The sequence below is a fragment of the Equus przewalskii genome, chromosome 26, assembly GCF_037783145.1.
Source record: "Equus przewalskii isolate Varuska chromosome 26, EquPr2, whole genome shotgun sequence".
NCBI lineage: Eukaryota > Metazoa > Chordata > Mammalia > Perissodactyla > Equidae > Equus > Equus przewalskii.
Window position 1 is genome coordinate 20,957,889 of NC_091856.1, and position 15,483 is coordinate 20,973,371.

General features: G+C 48.8%; 1 protein-coding gene across 7 annotated transcripts in view; it reads right to left on the reverse strand.

Moving 5' to 3' along the window:
- ASTN2 (astrotactin 2) overlaps positions 1-15,483 on the reverse strand; it is an 827,990-nt gene that overhangs the window by 233,612 nt on the left and 578,895 nt on the right. For all 7 annotated transcript variants that reach the window (XM_070596244.1, XM_070596246.1, XM_070596242.1 and 4 more), the window contains one exon: positions 2,301-2,425. In XM_070596244.1, coding sequence (XP_070452345.1) covers positions 2,301-2,425 — 125 coding nt within the window. The remainder of the gene's footprint in view (positions 1-2,300; positions 2,426-15,483) is intronic.

The following is a 15,483-nucleotide window of genomic DNA, read 5'->3' on the forward strand; positions in this document are numbered from 1 at the left end:
TCTCCTGCTTATCAAGAAATTTATAAAGCCATCTTCTCTGTCCTTCACCCCATCCCTGGGCCTCCCTGTAAGTGGTCATCATTCCATCCTACACTTTCCCCCAACCCTGGTCCTTCCTGGATTCCAGCCTGGAATACAAACTCCTCCAGTGGAATGTGAGCTTCCTGAGGTTGAGGCCATGGTCCGTATTAGTCCCACTCCTGCCGGGCCTAGAAGATCCTGGCAGATAGTATGCTCTCAATAAATACCTATTTTCTGGCTCATTCCCTCGCTTCCATCTCATTCCTGATCATAAACTCATCCCTGGTCCTTACCTGATCTCTGACTCCCATCTTACCTGACTCTATCCTAGAGCCCCACCCACAGATTAGGGGTAAATGAAGCTCTGGGGTGGGAGGAGGTATGTTTTCTGAGTATCAAAAAATTTCTTTAAAGTCTTGAAATGTAGCATTCTTTTATTATGATGCCTCCAAAGATGCTCAAATTAAAACAAATAATCCTAACAATTTATACCACTAACCCAGAACCACAACGTACCAAGCATTTGATACCCATGATCTCCAATTCTCACCACCACCCTGAAAAATAATTGTTATACCCCATTTTTCAGAAGGAGAAACTGAAGCTCAGAGAGGGAATCTGCCCAAGGACACACAATGGTCAGTGACAGATCCAGGGTCCTTTCCATTCGAGCACAGCACCTCCCCATGGATCATGGCAATGTCTCCTTTAAGAGGTAGTGAACTCCCCATCACTGGGGGTATCCAAGAAGGAGAGTCACTCAGCAGGGATATTGCAGGCCTGATTTCCTCATCACTTCATGAAAAATGAAAATTAAAGAAGACACAGCAGTTTTTAGACACATTATACAAAGCATTTTTACATCCGTGCTTTCATTTGATTTACATCTGGGTCCCTCTTTGAAGTAGGACAGGTCAGGAAGGTGAGGTAGGAGAGTGGATATGGCACCAGCTTTGAAGCCAAGACCCACTGGGCTGAAGTCCTGAGTCAAGTCTAGACTAGCCTTGTGGCCTTGGACTAAAATGAGTCCTTGAACCAGTTTAAAAGGGGACAATAGCCTCCTTGCAGGGTCACATGTCTAACACATGCACAGTGCCAGACCTGCACAAGACCCTCAGCACATGTGGGTTCTCAACCCTGTCCATGCCCCTTTACAGGAAAGGCTCACCGAGGTTAGAGGATTTGCACAAGGGTCTCAAGAGCTTGCAAGGGACAGAGAGGGAGTCAAAGCTAACTCTGTCACATCACAGGGTCTTCCCAGGGGGACAACTTCCCTCTCATCCAAGCGGCTTCATCATCCATCAGAGTGACCATTCTCCCTGGACAGAGGCTGACACCTCCGACTACTGTATCACAAAGGCAGAGCCAGGGGCCTTACATCTTAGGAAAGTCCCCAAGAAAAGGGTGGGAGAGGAACTGGGAGAGGCCGAGGCACAGAAGGGCACCCTGAAGTGGGACAGAAAATCTGGAGCCCCAGGAGAGCCTGCAAAAGATAGCTTCTCGGTAACAGACAGACAGGGCAGGAGGGCGGGAGCTGCAGAGTGGAGTGAAAAGGGCAGAAGACCCAGAGCCACCGCATCTGGTTCCTGGCACATTTGCTGTGTGACCTTGGGCTGGCCCCTTCACCTCTCTGAGTCTAGATTCCTCATCTATAAAATGGGAAAAATAATAGCTACTCTATAGGATGGCTCAGCACCCACGTTCAAAAACAAGCTGTGTAACTGAAGTGCTTTCAAGTGAGAGAGGCTTCTGGGTGGGGGGGGGGAAGGGTCCAGTGATTTTATTTTAGAATGATTTAAAAATAAACCTAGTGAAATAAGCCAGACACAGAAAGACAAATACTGCATAATCTCACTTCTTTGTGGGATTTGAAAAAGTTGAACTCATAAAAGCAGAGAGTGGGATGATGGGGTGGGGAGGCGGGAAATGGGGAGATTTGCTCAAAGTGTACAACAGTTCAGTTCAGTTACGCGGGATGACTAAGTTCTGGGCATCTACTGCAGGGCGTGGTGACTATAGTGAATAATACTGTATTGTATACTAGAAATTTGCTAAGAGAGTAAATCTGGCCTCAGCTCAGAGTCTGGAGTCTCAGGGAAGCTCCTGGTTCTGCAGGGCCCACAGCAGGTGCCTGAGAAATGGCAGGTCCCTCGCATCCCGTCCCTCACAAAGTCGGAGCCTGGCCGGGCCAACGTTGGATGTGCTGAGGATGGATATGCACCTGGAGGCCAGGTGCCTAGTGAGGGAGGCTGGGGAGGGGTCCGGCATGTGTGTCTTACCAGTGAGCAGCTGGAGGTCCGGGAGGGGCTCGGAGAGGACCCCCCGGCACTGCTCCTCCACCGGCAGCGGGATCACCAACAGCCCGTCGGCCAGCTGAGGAAAGTCCTTGATGAAGTTGTTCTCCCTGTGGAGAGGAGCAGAGAGACTGCCAAATCGAGGAAGTGGAGGCGGCTGGGGGCTGCAGGGCAGGAGCGCAGGGAGCTTGTAGTCAGAATAGAGAAACCTGTGACAGGTTGGGTGGCCTTGCTATGATGCCTCTGGCTCCCTGAATCCTACCTCTGAGAACATGGTGCTAATGATAGGCTCTAGAATCTGGCAGGCTGCGGCTCACATATTGGCCCACCACTTCCTAGCTGCACAGTCTCGCGCAAGCTATTGGTTCACTCAGAACCTCAGTCTCCTTGTCTATGAAGTGAGATCTCAGGGTAGCTGTAAACACTTAATGGCATAAAGCTGCCAATTGCTTAAGACACAGTCTGATGCTCTATAAACCGTACATTTGGCTGCTAACTGTCCCCCTGCAGAAGCAATAACAATGGTGAGCCAGGATGGGAGGGAACTCAGAAAAGCATCGAGTGCTTAAACAAAGAGGGAGCGAGCGTAAGCTGGAGAAAGAAGCCTTGAAAGAACGGACGTGTGTTTGTTAAAGTGGAAGGACCTTAAGAGATCTTTTGGCTCAAACTCTTTCTTTTACACATAGGGAAACTGAGGCCTGGAGAAGGGGAGTGACTCGCTCACAGACAACCAATGGGTTAGACTCAAACTCGGTCTCCTAACTCCCAGGCTAGTGCTCTTCTTCTGCCCTAACTTCTGTGGTGCCTCTAGCCCTTCCCTGCAGTGCCATCCCAGGAAACAGAAGACAGACCTCTGTGTGACCGCAGGGGACTGAATCCTGAACAAAGATAGTCTCAAGGAGGGTGGGATGGTGATAGCACATCCCAGGGAGGAAGGCTTCAATCTTCTAGACGGTAGATCTGTCAGAGAGGTAATGAGCTCCCTGTTACTGGGAGTTTGCAAGCAGGAAACTTGACAACCGCTTGGCATGGATGGTATCGAGGGCATTTCTATATTTAAAATCTGACTTTTGAGGTCCCTTGGTATTCAGAGCCCCTCAGAGTCAGAGACATTAATTACAATCTGGAGAGGAGGAGGAAAGGGAGGAGGAGGGGGAGGAGGAGAACAAGGGGAGGCGGATGTTTATTGCTTTGTTTTGCCACCTGGAATGGGCAACCTCGAAATGAAAATCAGAAAGAAGACAACGAAAATATGTGATGCCAAAGCAATGCCTTTGAAGCCTGGGCCTCGGGCAGTTCAAAACCAGCTATACAAGCGTCCAGTGGCCTGGGTTACTTCCTGTCTGTGCCTCACGTCCCCACGCACTCCCCCAGCCACCTGCGAAGCTCACCATTGATTCATCCATTTAGTGAACACCTTCTCCGTGTCTGATCCCTGAGCAAGATCAGAGCCCAGAGGAGGAGACATTATCCCCATCTTCAACATCACCAACGTCGCCAGCATCTTTGTCATTATCATCATCATCATCATCGTCGTCTCTGACAATTTTTTTACTGAAGCCTTATGATTTGCTAGGATCTGGCTAAGCACTTTACATCCATTTTATCATTACATCTTCACATCAACCCACAAAACAGTTATGATTATCTTTATTTTACAGACAAGAAAAAATGAGTTGGGATTTGAGAAGAGTTGGGATTTGAACCCCAGCCTGTCTGACTATGAATCTGGGGAGGTGAGCCACTGGGCCTGGGACTGTCTGCGCGGGGACATATGTCCATGATGGTAAGGTTCTAGGTCCACCCTTGTACAATTAAGCATGCTATTTTGTTTGTCTGTGTCAGTGTGCCCCTGTCTATGGAGCTGTACTGGTTTACAGCTCCATGTGTGCCTGTGATCATGGCTCCTGCCTAGGTGTTTGTGGTTGGCCTGTGATGTGTCTGCAAACATGGGCATGTGGAACAGCAATGTGAATAGAAAAAGACAGCCTGCCAGGGGCAATGTAAGTGCCCCAAGCAGCACATAACACTTGCCAGAGTCTAAGGAACTAAATTTCCTCTTGTCTTGCTTGTAAGGTGGCCTCTGGTGATACAGATCTGCTCTCAAAGATACAGCGGGGTGGAGAGGTGTCCCCATGCCCTGCTCACTTGACTATCACGTGCTGAGCACACACTCGGGGTGAGCCCTGAGCTGGATGCTAGGGATGCAGAGAGAGACTGCATTCTCCCCTGTCCGCTGCATCTTCCCAGACTAACTGGGAGACAACGAATTAGCCATTCAGAAGAGTCAGTGGGGCCCGGCCATCAGGAATTCTGGGTGGGCTGGATGCTTCTGGAACCCTTCTCCCATGAGACCCAAGCACTTGTTTTATGGGTAGGGGATGGCAAGGCTGAGAAGTGATGACGGCTCTGAAGCCTGGGCTCCAGTTCTGCCCACACCTCATCCTAGCAAAGCATTCAAACCTCAGTTTTCTCATCTGTAAAACAGGCGTCATAAAAGCTATTCAGCCTGCCTTAGTGAAATGGTGATCACAATGATAATAATAGCCTTTACTGAGCACTTGCTGTGCACTAGGCACTGTTCCCAGGACTTAGCATTAGTCCTCACCCAACTCTATGAAGTAGGTGCCGTAAAGACCCCCAGTTTAGAGATTGGAAAGCTGAAGCACAAAGCAACTGGAGATGCTAGGCCATCTTGCCCCAGAGCCACACTCGTCATCATTGGTCAGGTGCAGAGCGCTGAAGGGCCTGCCCATGGCATGCAGGGACTGTCAAAGCTGGAAGAGCCTCTGCACCCATGGGTGCACTGAGCTGGGAAAAGGGCTCTGCTGCTCATGATGACTTGACCACCAAGCAGGTACTCTATTCTCTATGTGACCTCACCAGTCCTCACTCCAATGCCAGGAGATGGACACGAGTATACTCCCTATGCAACCAACGGGGTAACGGAGGCTCCAAGACGTGAAGCGACTTCCCTGGACTTATACACCAGGTGTACTTAGGAAAAGGGATCTGAAGGCAAGCTTATCTTTTTTTCACTTTACCACCTGGGGGGTCTCCATTTCGAATCTTCTCTGCCAACGTTTTTAGAATTGCAGAGGAAGAGAGACAGGATCACCCTTTCCATTCACGTCCGTCTTCTCCAAGCCATCTGTCCTCTGGTTAAGCCGGGCTTGGCTCTGACAAATCTGACCCTGAAGGAACCACGGGAGGCAGCACAGCGGGCAACCTCAGGATGGCCAAGGGCCTGGCTCATGGTCCCCTTTCTTGGAGGAAGCTTTTCCCCTGAGCTTCCAGGAAGCAGGCAGGATCTTGAGGAAGAGCATGAGAAGGAGGGAGAAGTTGGGAGGGTGGAAGTTTGCAGGCCAGTGCGGAAGGCTGGGAGGGAGGGAGCCAAGGATGAAGCAGGGAATGACAAGACAACAACAGCAAAGACCAAGGACCAAGGACAGTCCCTCAGGACTGGTCCCTTTGATGGCCACCTGGGTGATGGCCACAAGTTCTGCGTGGCCTCTGCCAGCAGAGGGCGCCCAGGGCCTTCTCATCAATCAGCTCTCACGGGAGGCCAAACATTACAGGAACAGCAGTCGCTGGGAAAGTTCCGCTGTGCTGAGAACCTCAGATGGAACCCAGACAGCAGCTTCAGAATCCACCCACCTGGCAAAGATGACGGGGAGGCTGGCGGGGTGCTGGCTTAAACTCAGTTGGTCAGACACCGAATTCAGATTCTCAGTGCTCATGTGCATGTGCGTATGCATGTGCCTGTGTGGTAAAAACTACCAGGTAACTAACCAATCCTAATATTAGGAAGATAGGAAGAAGAATGAGCAATATTTATTTATTGATCATATTTGTTGGTCATCAGCTATGTTCTAGGTAGTGTGCCAAGATATATGAGTGTATGTGTATGTGTGTGTGTGTGTTTGTGTGTATTTTAACCACACAAGAACTACTCTATGAGACAACTACTATTATTATTCCCATCCTGCAGATGAAGAAATGGATGCTCAAAGAAATTAAGGAACTTGTCCAACCAGGTGGCAGTGGCCAAGACCACCTGTAGCCGATCTGGCTCCTAGCTCAGTGCCCAGCACTTGGTAAGCACACGCTCAGTGGATCAGTGCAACGCCAGTCCTCTTGATCTCTGGGACAACCTGAGACCAGGCAGTTCTGTTGTTTATTGACAGAGAGGGGTGTGCTTTTGGGCCCAAGGATGTGGCTACATGTGCATGTCTGTATGCGGGTGCACAATCAGATGTTGTATTTCAAATAGCGACAGTGCCACAGTTTCTTTAGACAAACATGTCCCCCCAAATATCTAGAAAAATAGTTGAATCTTGATTGACATTACACGGAAACAATTAATCAAAATTTTAAAACAGTGGATCCCGGGTCCTGGGGACTCAGGAGGACTCTGGGAAGGAGAGGTCTCATTCATTCCACAGTTATCAGAGTCTCCCATGTTCCAAGGACTGTTCTGCATACCAGGGCTGCCGCAGCGGGAAATCAAGGAGGGTGTCTCCATTCATGAAGACCAGGAGAGAATGCAAGCGCTGTAGGAAAGTCTAAAGGCCTTCACAATCCAGCCCCTGCCACTCCAGTGGCTCGTTGTTTGAGCCACTGCCCCTGCCCACTGTTCTCCAGCTGCACTGATTGGCCTTAAGTTCCTCTTATGGCACATACTCACTTCCTACAAAGGATACCACTTAGGATTTGCCCTCTCTCTGGAAAGCTCTTGCCCCCCACCCCCTGTACCTGGCCAACTCCTACTTATCATTCGGACCACACATTTTTTCCCCACCTTTGAGAAACCTTGCCAGGATCAGCTCTCCTGTTACACTCTCTCATAGCATCTTGCTCTTTGCTTCCATGAAGAGCTTCACAGTTCCTAAACAAAGATGTGCTCATGGGGACTTTATGTGAACCCTACCTCTCCCACTAGACTGTGAGCTCCATGGGGGCCAAGACTATGCCCATGCCACTCACGGCTGCCTCCCCAGCACCTAGCACAGTATGAATTGCATGCAAAGTAGGTGCTCAATGAACATTTGTTGAAGAAACAAAGGAAAAAAACTCAGAGACAAAGGTAATGTGTGTATAACCTACATCCTTTGATAGAGTTCTTTCTGATCTCTTGTCACAGGGTCGCAGTATGCTTCAGAATCTGAGGGATGTTGGGGATTCTAGTCTAAAATTCCAGCTCATCCACAAGAAGCTTCAAAACCCTACTTTCTTCTTCTAACTTCCTAAGTATGCAGACACCCTGGCTCCCGTGGAGGTCAGACAGGGGCCAGGGGCCCTTCCGAGCTAGTGAGAACCAGATGGGAAAGGTCTTCTCCCTAAGCAGGAGTAGGTCAGACCTCCCACTCTTGGTGAGCATATGTGCATGTGTGTGCATGCACACTGGGGTAGAGGTACGGGGAATGGGCAGGGGTGAGGAAGACCAGCAGGAAGCGAGAGGCCCAGTTAAAAAAACCCCTTCTTCCATGAAACCGTTTCAGTTTTCCCCAGATGTAATAAATCTTTCCCATCACTTTTCCCTCATGCACTTTATTTGTGATTAGATTCCAGAAGCAGTCTTGGGATCTGGTGGTAGAAAGGACATGGGTTCAGAAGCCAGACAGACATCGATCCAAATTCTGGCTGTGTGACCTTGGGGAGGTCACTTGCATTTTATGAGCCTTAGTGACTTCATCTGTAAAATGGGAGTAATGAATTTAACTTCAAAGAGTAGGGAGGAGGATTCATGTAAAGTTATCCTTAATGCTAGTTCCTTTTCCTGAATCTCACACCAGATTCTGAATCTCTTTGAGACTCTCAAAGAGCACAGCACAAGGCCTGCTCATGGTACAAGCTCCTCGAAGCATCGCTCCATGCCACCTGCATGTGACCTCTAAGTGATGCCAACCTACAGAGCATTTCCACAGAAGATGTGCCTGGTCCAGCTTTCCTCTGATCAGCCATGCTGACGAGAACAACAAGCAAAGGAAGCTAGCTTCCTCCCCGACTCTCCCCTGCATCCCCCCCCCACCCCACTCTGCCAGCATCCCATCCCCATTTAAGAATATGTGTGAGTGTTTTGGACACATTAATACACAGCCACCAGCATGCAACAGCCGATCACCCCTCAGTTCTGGGAAAATTAGCATTTAAATTGAGGTATTTCAGGGAAGTAAATCATCCCAGAGCCAGCCAGCACTGTCTGCAGCCTTTCTTAGTGGAGGGAAAACTAGGAGCCTTGGTCTGCAAGCTGTTGAGTTTGCAGGGAACTCTCCTGGGCTGCCCATAGCCTCCTAAAAGAAGGGTGTCGAATTCCCAACACCAAAGAGGACATCTCCCCTGGTTTAAACCATCCCCATCCCTCGCCTCCCACTAAACTGAGCCTTTCTGCCAAGTGAGAGGTGACTTTGGCTTCCTCTGTGATCAAGGAATTGGGAGACCTTGGCTCATCTTGGCTCTGTCACTGCCTGGCTGTTGGTTTGGGGAAGCCACTCCCTACCTCTGGAACTGGGAGAGGTGGGCACCTGATATAAAATATGTGTTTCTCCTAACCCCAGATTGAGAGTCATTGGGCTAGATTTTGTAGGCACTGGAGTCTATAGGGTCTGGTGGTGATTAAACTGATGCTGACACTTGTCCATGCCTACCCTCAAGCTGTGCCCTTCTTGAGGAACAGAAACGTTGTCCTCCTGCAATCTGTTTCTTAATTTATAGGTCTCCATTTAAGTCCACCGCTCAAGCACTTGAGACTTAGTCATCTTTTCATTCAACCTTTCATCAATTCATTCAACAAATTTTCACTATTATGTACCAGGCATTGGGAATACAGTGATGAAATAGACATTCTCTGTCCTCAAGTTGCCCACAGCCTAGTAGGAGACACATGTGCACAAATGCTTCCCACATATGTGTGCCAATGTGTGCAAGGTGAATAATGGTTTTGAAAATGTTTAAATGAAGCATTTTTCATTCCCAGAAATCCTATTTGTCTGTGGCGCCCCACCTGCTCCATCAAAGGCACCCATCCCTTGGGTAGAAGAGCAAATACCATCCAGAAAAGAAAGAGGGTCACCGCTCAGCTTTGCATCTCAAAGCCGACTTTGTAGTGTCTTGAGCTACACAATAGTTTCGAAAGGCAGTCTGTGCTGGGAGTGAATGTTCCCTCCTATATCAAAGCCAGACCTGCCCAACTCAGATCTTAGTGTCTTATTTTAATCGACAGATGGTACAGGTTATGACCTCAGAGGAGTTCCCACCAGACAGGAAAAGGAAGGAGAAAACCCTTCTTTCTGCCACTAGTTCTGGGAGGGATTGCAGAGAAGAGAGGCCTGGATGCTGTGTTCACACTCGAGAGCCAACGACCCTCCTTCTGGCCTTTTGGAAGTCAATCCCTCCTCCCCACTCACCCCAACCTCCAGGGCAGTGTCAACGAATACTTACGTACTAGCAAGGGTTTGGGGAAATTCCCAGGGCAGGCGTGCAGCAACAATGAGGTTTGCTCCCCCAGATCAAGCATAGTCTGGGGACTTGTGAACCCCTTTATCCAACAAGCCAGTGGGAGCTCCGGAAAGAGGGCAGCAGTAGGTGAGCAAGAAGTCGGTGGAAGTCACCCCATCAAGTCCCACATCCACAGGGTAGAGAGAATAAAGCTGACAAGACTTCCTGGTATATCCCCCATGCTCCCGTGGAGGCATGGATGGGGAATGAGGGCTGAGATTAGAACAAGGGACCTTCAGAGTGTGGGAACCTTGTGACTTTGGCCTTCAGCAGTGGATTTGACTTGTTGCCCGTCTCAAAAGCCTGCCCAAGATGACCCATATCACAGTGAACACCAGTGCAAGGGCCAAGAGCCAAGCTCAAACAAGAAATCACACAGTGGTCACCAGCAGGAATCCAGCAGACAACATGTGTTCCAACATCGTCAGCACCCACCGGCACCCCGCGGCCAGGTAGAGGTGAGGGGAGACTACCAGGGAAGGGAAAGACGGGGTTGGTTGGTGGGGAGTTCACCTTCAATGGACTAAATAGTTACCCTAAAGAGGTTGTTCTGTATCCCTAATTGACAAGTTGAAATACTTTTTTTTGCCATCAGTAGAATAGAAACTTGAGGGAAAGATTATGTCAGCTGTAGAAAATAAAGAAGAATATGGTGTTTTGTATAGCTGAATTGCAGTAAAGATCTTTGAACCTTTCCTGTATAAAGAAACAGCTACACATTAGAGTGATAAAGGTCCACAGGGAGGTTCAGAGACAAAGAGAGTACGGGGAGGGCACTTACAGACTAGGAAGGTCAGGAAGGCTCCCTGGAGGAGGTGAGTCTTGACCTATTGGAAGGTTTATCCAGGGAGAGAGCAGGGAAGAGAGGTGGTGGTGGGGTCCAGGCAGAAAGACTAGCATGTGGGAAAGTCCAAAGGGGTGTGTGTGTGTTGTGTATGTGTGTGCGTGTGTGTGTGTGAGAAAGAGAAAGAGAGAAATTGAAGACAGTACACTCACATGGCACATTCTGAAAATTGAAAGAAGCTAAGATTCAAGATGTAAAAGCATTGAGTAAGAGGCAAAGAGGGGCTGGAGAGGGGCAGGTATGGATCAGAGCTCACAAGTCTTCTAAGAGATGCTGAGAAATGTGGGCTTTATTCTGAGGGCAAGGCGACTCATTCTAGGGTTTTAAGCAGGAGAGCAATACTGTCTGACTGGAGCCTTAGAAAGATTGCCTGGCTGCAGGGTGGAGGATGGACTAGAAAAGGAACATGGCTGGAGGGAGGAAACCACTTACAAGGTCTGGCAGCAACCCAACCAAGGATGGAGTGGTTGTGTGACCGAATCTACGCAGAGGCACAGATTTGAGACAGACTCAGGAAGTAGAACTTGCTGGTCTCCATCATCAGTTGCATGTGGAGGGGGTTGGAAGAGTGTTGGGGTATGTTGGGCAGTGCTGACTCCAGGGGCCCATCTCCCCCAGATTCCCTTATTACTAAGCACCAGAGACCTCTAGACACCACTTGTTTTCATTGACCATGGCCAGAGAACAGACCAGTGTGCCTTGGCCCACCACAGAAGTCCTTGACCTCCATTCTGCCTCTGCCAGCTGTCATCCGATCTCAGTTAAACTGCTATGTGTGAGACCTGCAGGAAGATGGTCAGATCTCAAACTAAACGTCTAGCATCTCATGCAAGCTCGACCACCTCCCAGACAGAGGCTCTCAGGGTTGCCATCTCTTCAGCAGAAGACACTCATGACCCCTATCTTCCAGGCTGTTTCAAGAATCATGGATGCAAAGTCGCTTCATTGGCTAGAGAGTGGCCCATGCATATAGGGCCAGTCTTATCTCAGCCGATGCTCACAGAAATGCTGAGAGAGGAGACAGAGGCAGGGCAGAGAAGTGACTTATTGAAAGGCTCCTGGATTTTGTTTACTTCTTTGTTTGCAGGATTGGCTACCAATCTATATTCTTGATTTCCAACCCAGAGCTGCTCCCGTGTGCATGTTCTCAAAGATAGTAAGAATGACACTTCGCCTGCCTGACCTCGCCTCTACACTGTGGACTCCTTCAAAGCAGGCCCTGCCTCTGATTCTTCTTTGCAACCTCCTCTGAGCCCTCTTGGACAGATCTCATGAAGTCGTCTCCTCCAGGAAGCCATCCCTGAGCCCCTTCTTTGGAAAGAATGTCCTTCTGCTTCCACAGCACTTGACTTTGACTCTGATCTCAAGATCACCCGACTCTGTCAGGTATGGCTGTTCTCTGCAGTCTTTCTCCCATCCAGACTCTATAGCTCTTGGTTACAGCGATCCATTTAGCTAATTCCCCTCTGAGCCCTCCGCATCTGCACACTCTGATTTCTAGGTCTGGTGCAGACAAAGCACATAACAGCTGTCTGTTCTGGTTTAGGCCATCATCCCCTCTCCCAGGGACAACAACAGCCTGTTAACCATGCTCTCTCCATTCGGCCTTGCCCCTCCAATTTGTTTTCCATCCTGCAGCCAGAATGATTGCCCAAAATGACAGTCCTAACTCAAATATTTCATTGGCTCCATGTATTAGTGTTCTGTTGCTGCCATAACAAATCACTGCAAAATGAGTGGTTTAAGACAACATAAGCTTATCTTATAGTTCTGGGGGTCAGAAGTCTGACATGGTTTCTGGGCTAGAATCAAGGCTTTCTGGATGCTCTAGAGAATTCATTTCTTTGCCTTTTCCAGCTTTCCGAGGCTGTTCACATTCCTTGGCTCCATCTTCAAAGCCAGCCAAGGCAAGTCAAGTGTTTCTCGAATCACATCACTCTGACCTCCTCTCCTGCCTCCTTCTTCCACTTTAAGGACCCTTAGGATTACATTGGGACCCCCTGGATAATCCAGGATAATCTCCTTATCTCAAATTCAGCTGATTAGCAATTTAATTTCCACCTGCACCCTTAATCCCCTTTTGCCAGGGAAGGTAATTTATTTACAGAGTCCAGCAATTAAAATTAAAATGGATATCTTGGGGGCCATTATTCTGCCTACCACACTCTAGGAGTTTGTTGATTCCTCTCCCTTCATTTGAGGGTTCAATGCCCCTTCTCTGGGTTTTCATAGTACCCATCCTTTCCCTATCCTAGCATTTTCACACTGGACTTTTGGGCCCAGTCACTCGCTGTCTCTCGCACTGGACCAAGAGCACTAGAGGGCAAGGACCATGTCTGTCTTATTCACTCCTGTGCATCCAGCCCCAACACAGTGGCTGAAGCACACACTCCGGGCTCAATAAGTGCTTACTGAGTGCATGAAAGAATGCTTCCTAGCTGGACGGAAATGTAGGGGAGACACTCTGCTCAGCTGCAGCACTGCCTTCTCTCTCCTGGGGGGCCTTGCACATCTCCACCTCCCTTCTCATCTTTCCCTTTCTTCCCTAGAGATCTAGCACACAGAATAACGGGTATCATTTTTAAAGCTAATATCTATTGATTGTTTACAACGTGCTGGACATTATTCTAAGGGCTTTGCACATATCTCATTTCACACTCACAACAACTCTGCAAGGTAAGTACTCTAATCTTTTTTTAATGAGGGAGCAGAAGTATAAAAAGGTTAAGTGCACAGAACTAGTAAGCTGGACTTGGAACAGTCTAACTATAATGTTCTTAAAAACTATACAAAAATATGCCACAGATGTTTAATTTTGCCCCTAAGTGAAATGCTGAAAATTAAAGGTTGACTCATTCAAAAGACCAGTGCTGGTTGAATGTCCCAGATGGACGCCCATGTTAACAACACTCATCGCCCATTATTGAATGCATACCATGTGTTAGGCATTCCACAGGCTTTCTTTCTTGCTGCAGATTGGATGTTTGTGTCCCCCCAAAATTCATATGCTGAAACCTAATCCCCAATGTGATGGTGTCTGGAGGTACAGACTCTGTGGGGTGCTTGGGTCATGAGGGCCTTATGAATGGGATTAACACCCTTATAAAACAGACCCAGAGAGCTCCTTGTCCCTTCCACCAAGTGAGGAAAGGTGCCATCTATGAACCAGGCAGAGGATCCTCACCAGACACTGGATATGCCAGAGTCTTGATCTTGGACTTTCCAGCCTCCAGAACTGTGAGAAACAAATGTTGTTTAGTCCCCCAAGTCTGCAGTATTTTGCTACAGTAACCTGAACAGACTACGTAACCCTTCTAACAATCTTGCAAAGTAGGTATTGCTATCTTGATGACGGGAATGAGGAAACCGGGGCTCAGTGAGCTAAGATTACTTTCCTAGGGTCACCTAGCTATTGAATCAGAGCTGTCCGCCCCACTCCACCATCCACTTCTCTGACACGCTTACACCCGTCTTTCTCTCTCCCGCTCCCCCTCATGCATACACAGGTGTGCATGAACACACACACACAATGTGACGCCTGGGTTACACAATGCACATGGCTTCCCTCTCTAAATGCAAAACAGCTTTCACCAGTGGCACCAAAACTCACTTAGGCATTCTGGGCATGGCCATTACTAACTCCTGCCCTGGTAATTGCGATCCCTGAAATTGAAAGAAATTGCAGGCTAGAGAAACATTATCTCCTCCGCACTCACTTCACCCTCCATCTCCTCGCCTGTGTGTGTCAGCACCAGGATTCCTCATCCTGTCATAACACTGGGAACAAGCCGAGTTGCTGTCACTGTGGCCTCTGGAGCATCTTCCTGAACTTTTCCCTCCAGTTCTCAAGGGAAGAAATCAAAGCCCTGACACCCTGAGATAAAACTTTAGAGCTGGGGGTGGGGAAAGTTCGACATCACTAGGTCCAACGTCTGCATTTTTCTGACCAAGTATTATCATTATCTCTGTTTTTCAGATGCTATAAATGAGATTTGATGAGGAAACATGGCCTTGACCTAGATCACACCCCGATGCAGCCGAAAGAGATTCAAGCCTTAAGTCCGACTCCTTCCACAGCTCTGCAGGGTCGGAGTGAAGAATTTCCTGGTCAATGGCAGCTGAGCCTCTGAGCGAGGGACACTGCTTGGCCTGGAGCTCTCTCTCCAGCCCCAGCCCCTGACTGCAGGCTCCAGTCTACCTCTCTCTATCCTTGAAGGGTCTAGCTGCTTACTCTACCACAGTCAAGGGCAGAAACCAATACCCCTGTACCTTTAAAAATGTTTCAAGTTCAATTAGGATCTTCATCTTCTGGTGCTCAAGACATTCTCTGTTCTCAGGGCCCCTCCATCCCATACTGCCGTCCACGTCTGCGTCTCAAGGGTCTAGCATAACAGCGGACACAGAGTAGAGGCAAAAAAGCATTTACCAAATGCATGCAAGGACTCAGGCTCTAGACTCCCTAGATTCTAGTGGGTGCTCTCTCCATTCCACATGCACGCTCAGCCTTGCCATGGACAGGGAGCCAGTTTTGCAAAGCAGTGCTGCTAACTTGCTGTGTGGCCTTGAGCAAGTCACTTCTCATCTCTGGGGACCTTTTCAGCCCTGGGGTCTTTTCTTGGTCTTGTATAGGTGTCCCCAAATGGCTTTAGCATAGAGGGCTAGGAGGGAGTTTCCCATGAGGGACTCGTGTCTTCTTTCCTACCTTTTTTGAAGCTGTCTTTGCAGCCAGACACACCTGGATTTGCATCCTGGTTCCACCTCCCATCCCCTGTGTGGTTCTGGTTGGAGAGATCACTGAACCTTTTCTGGGCTTTGCTTTGCTCATCA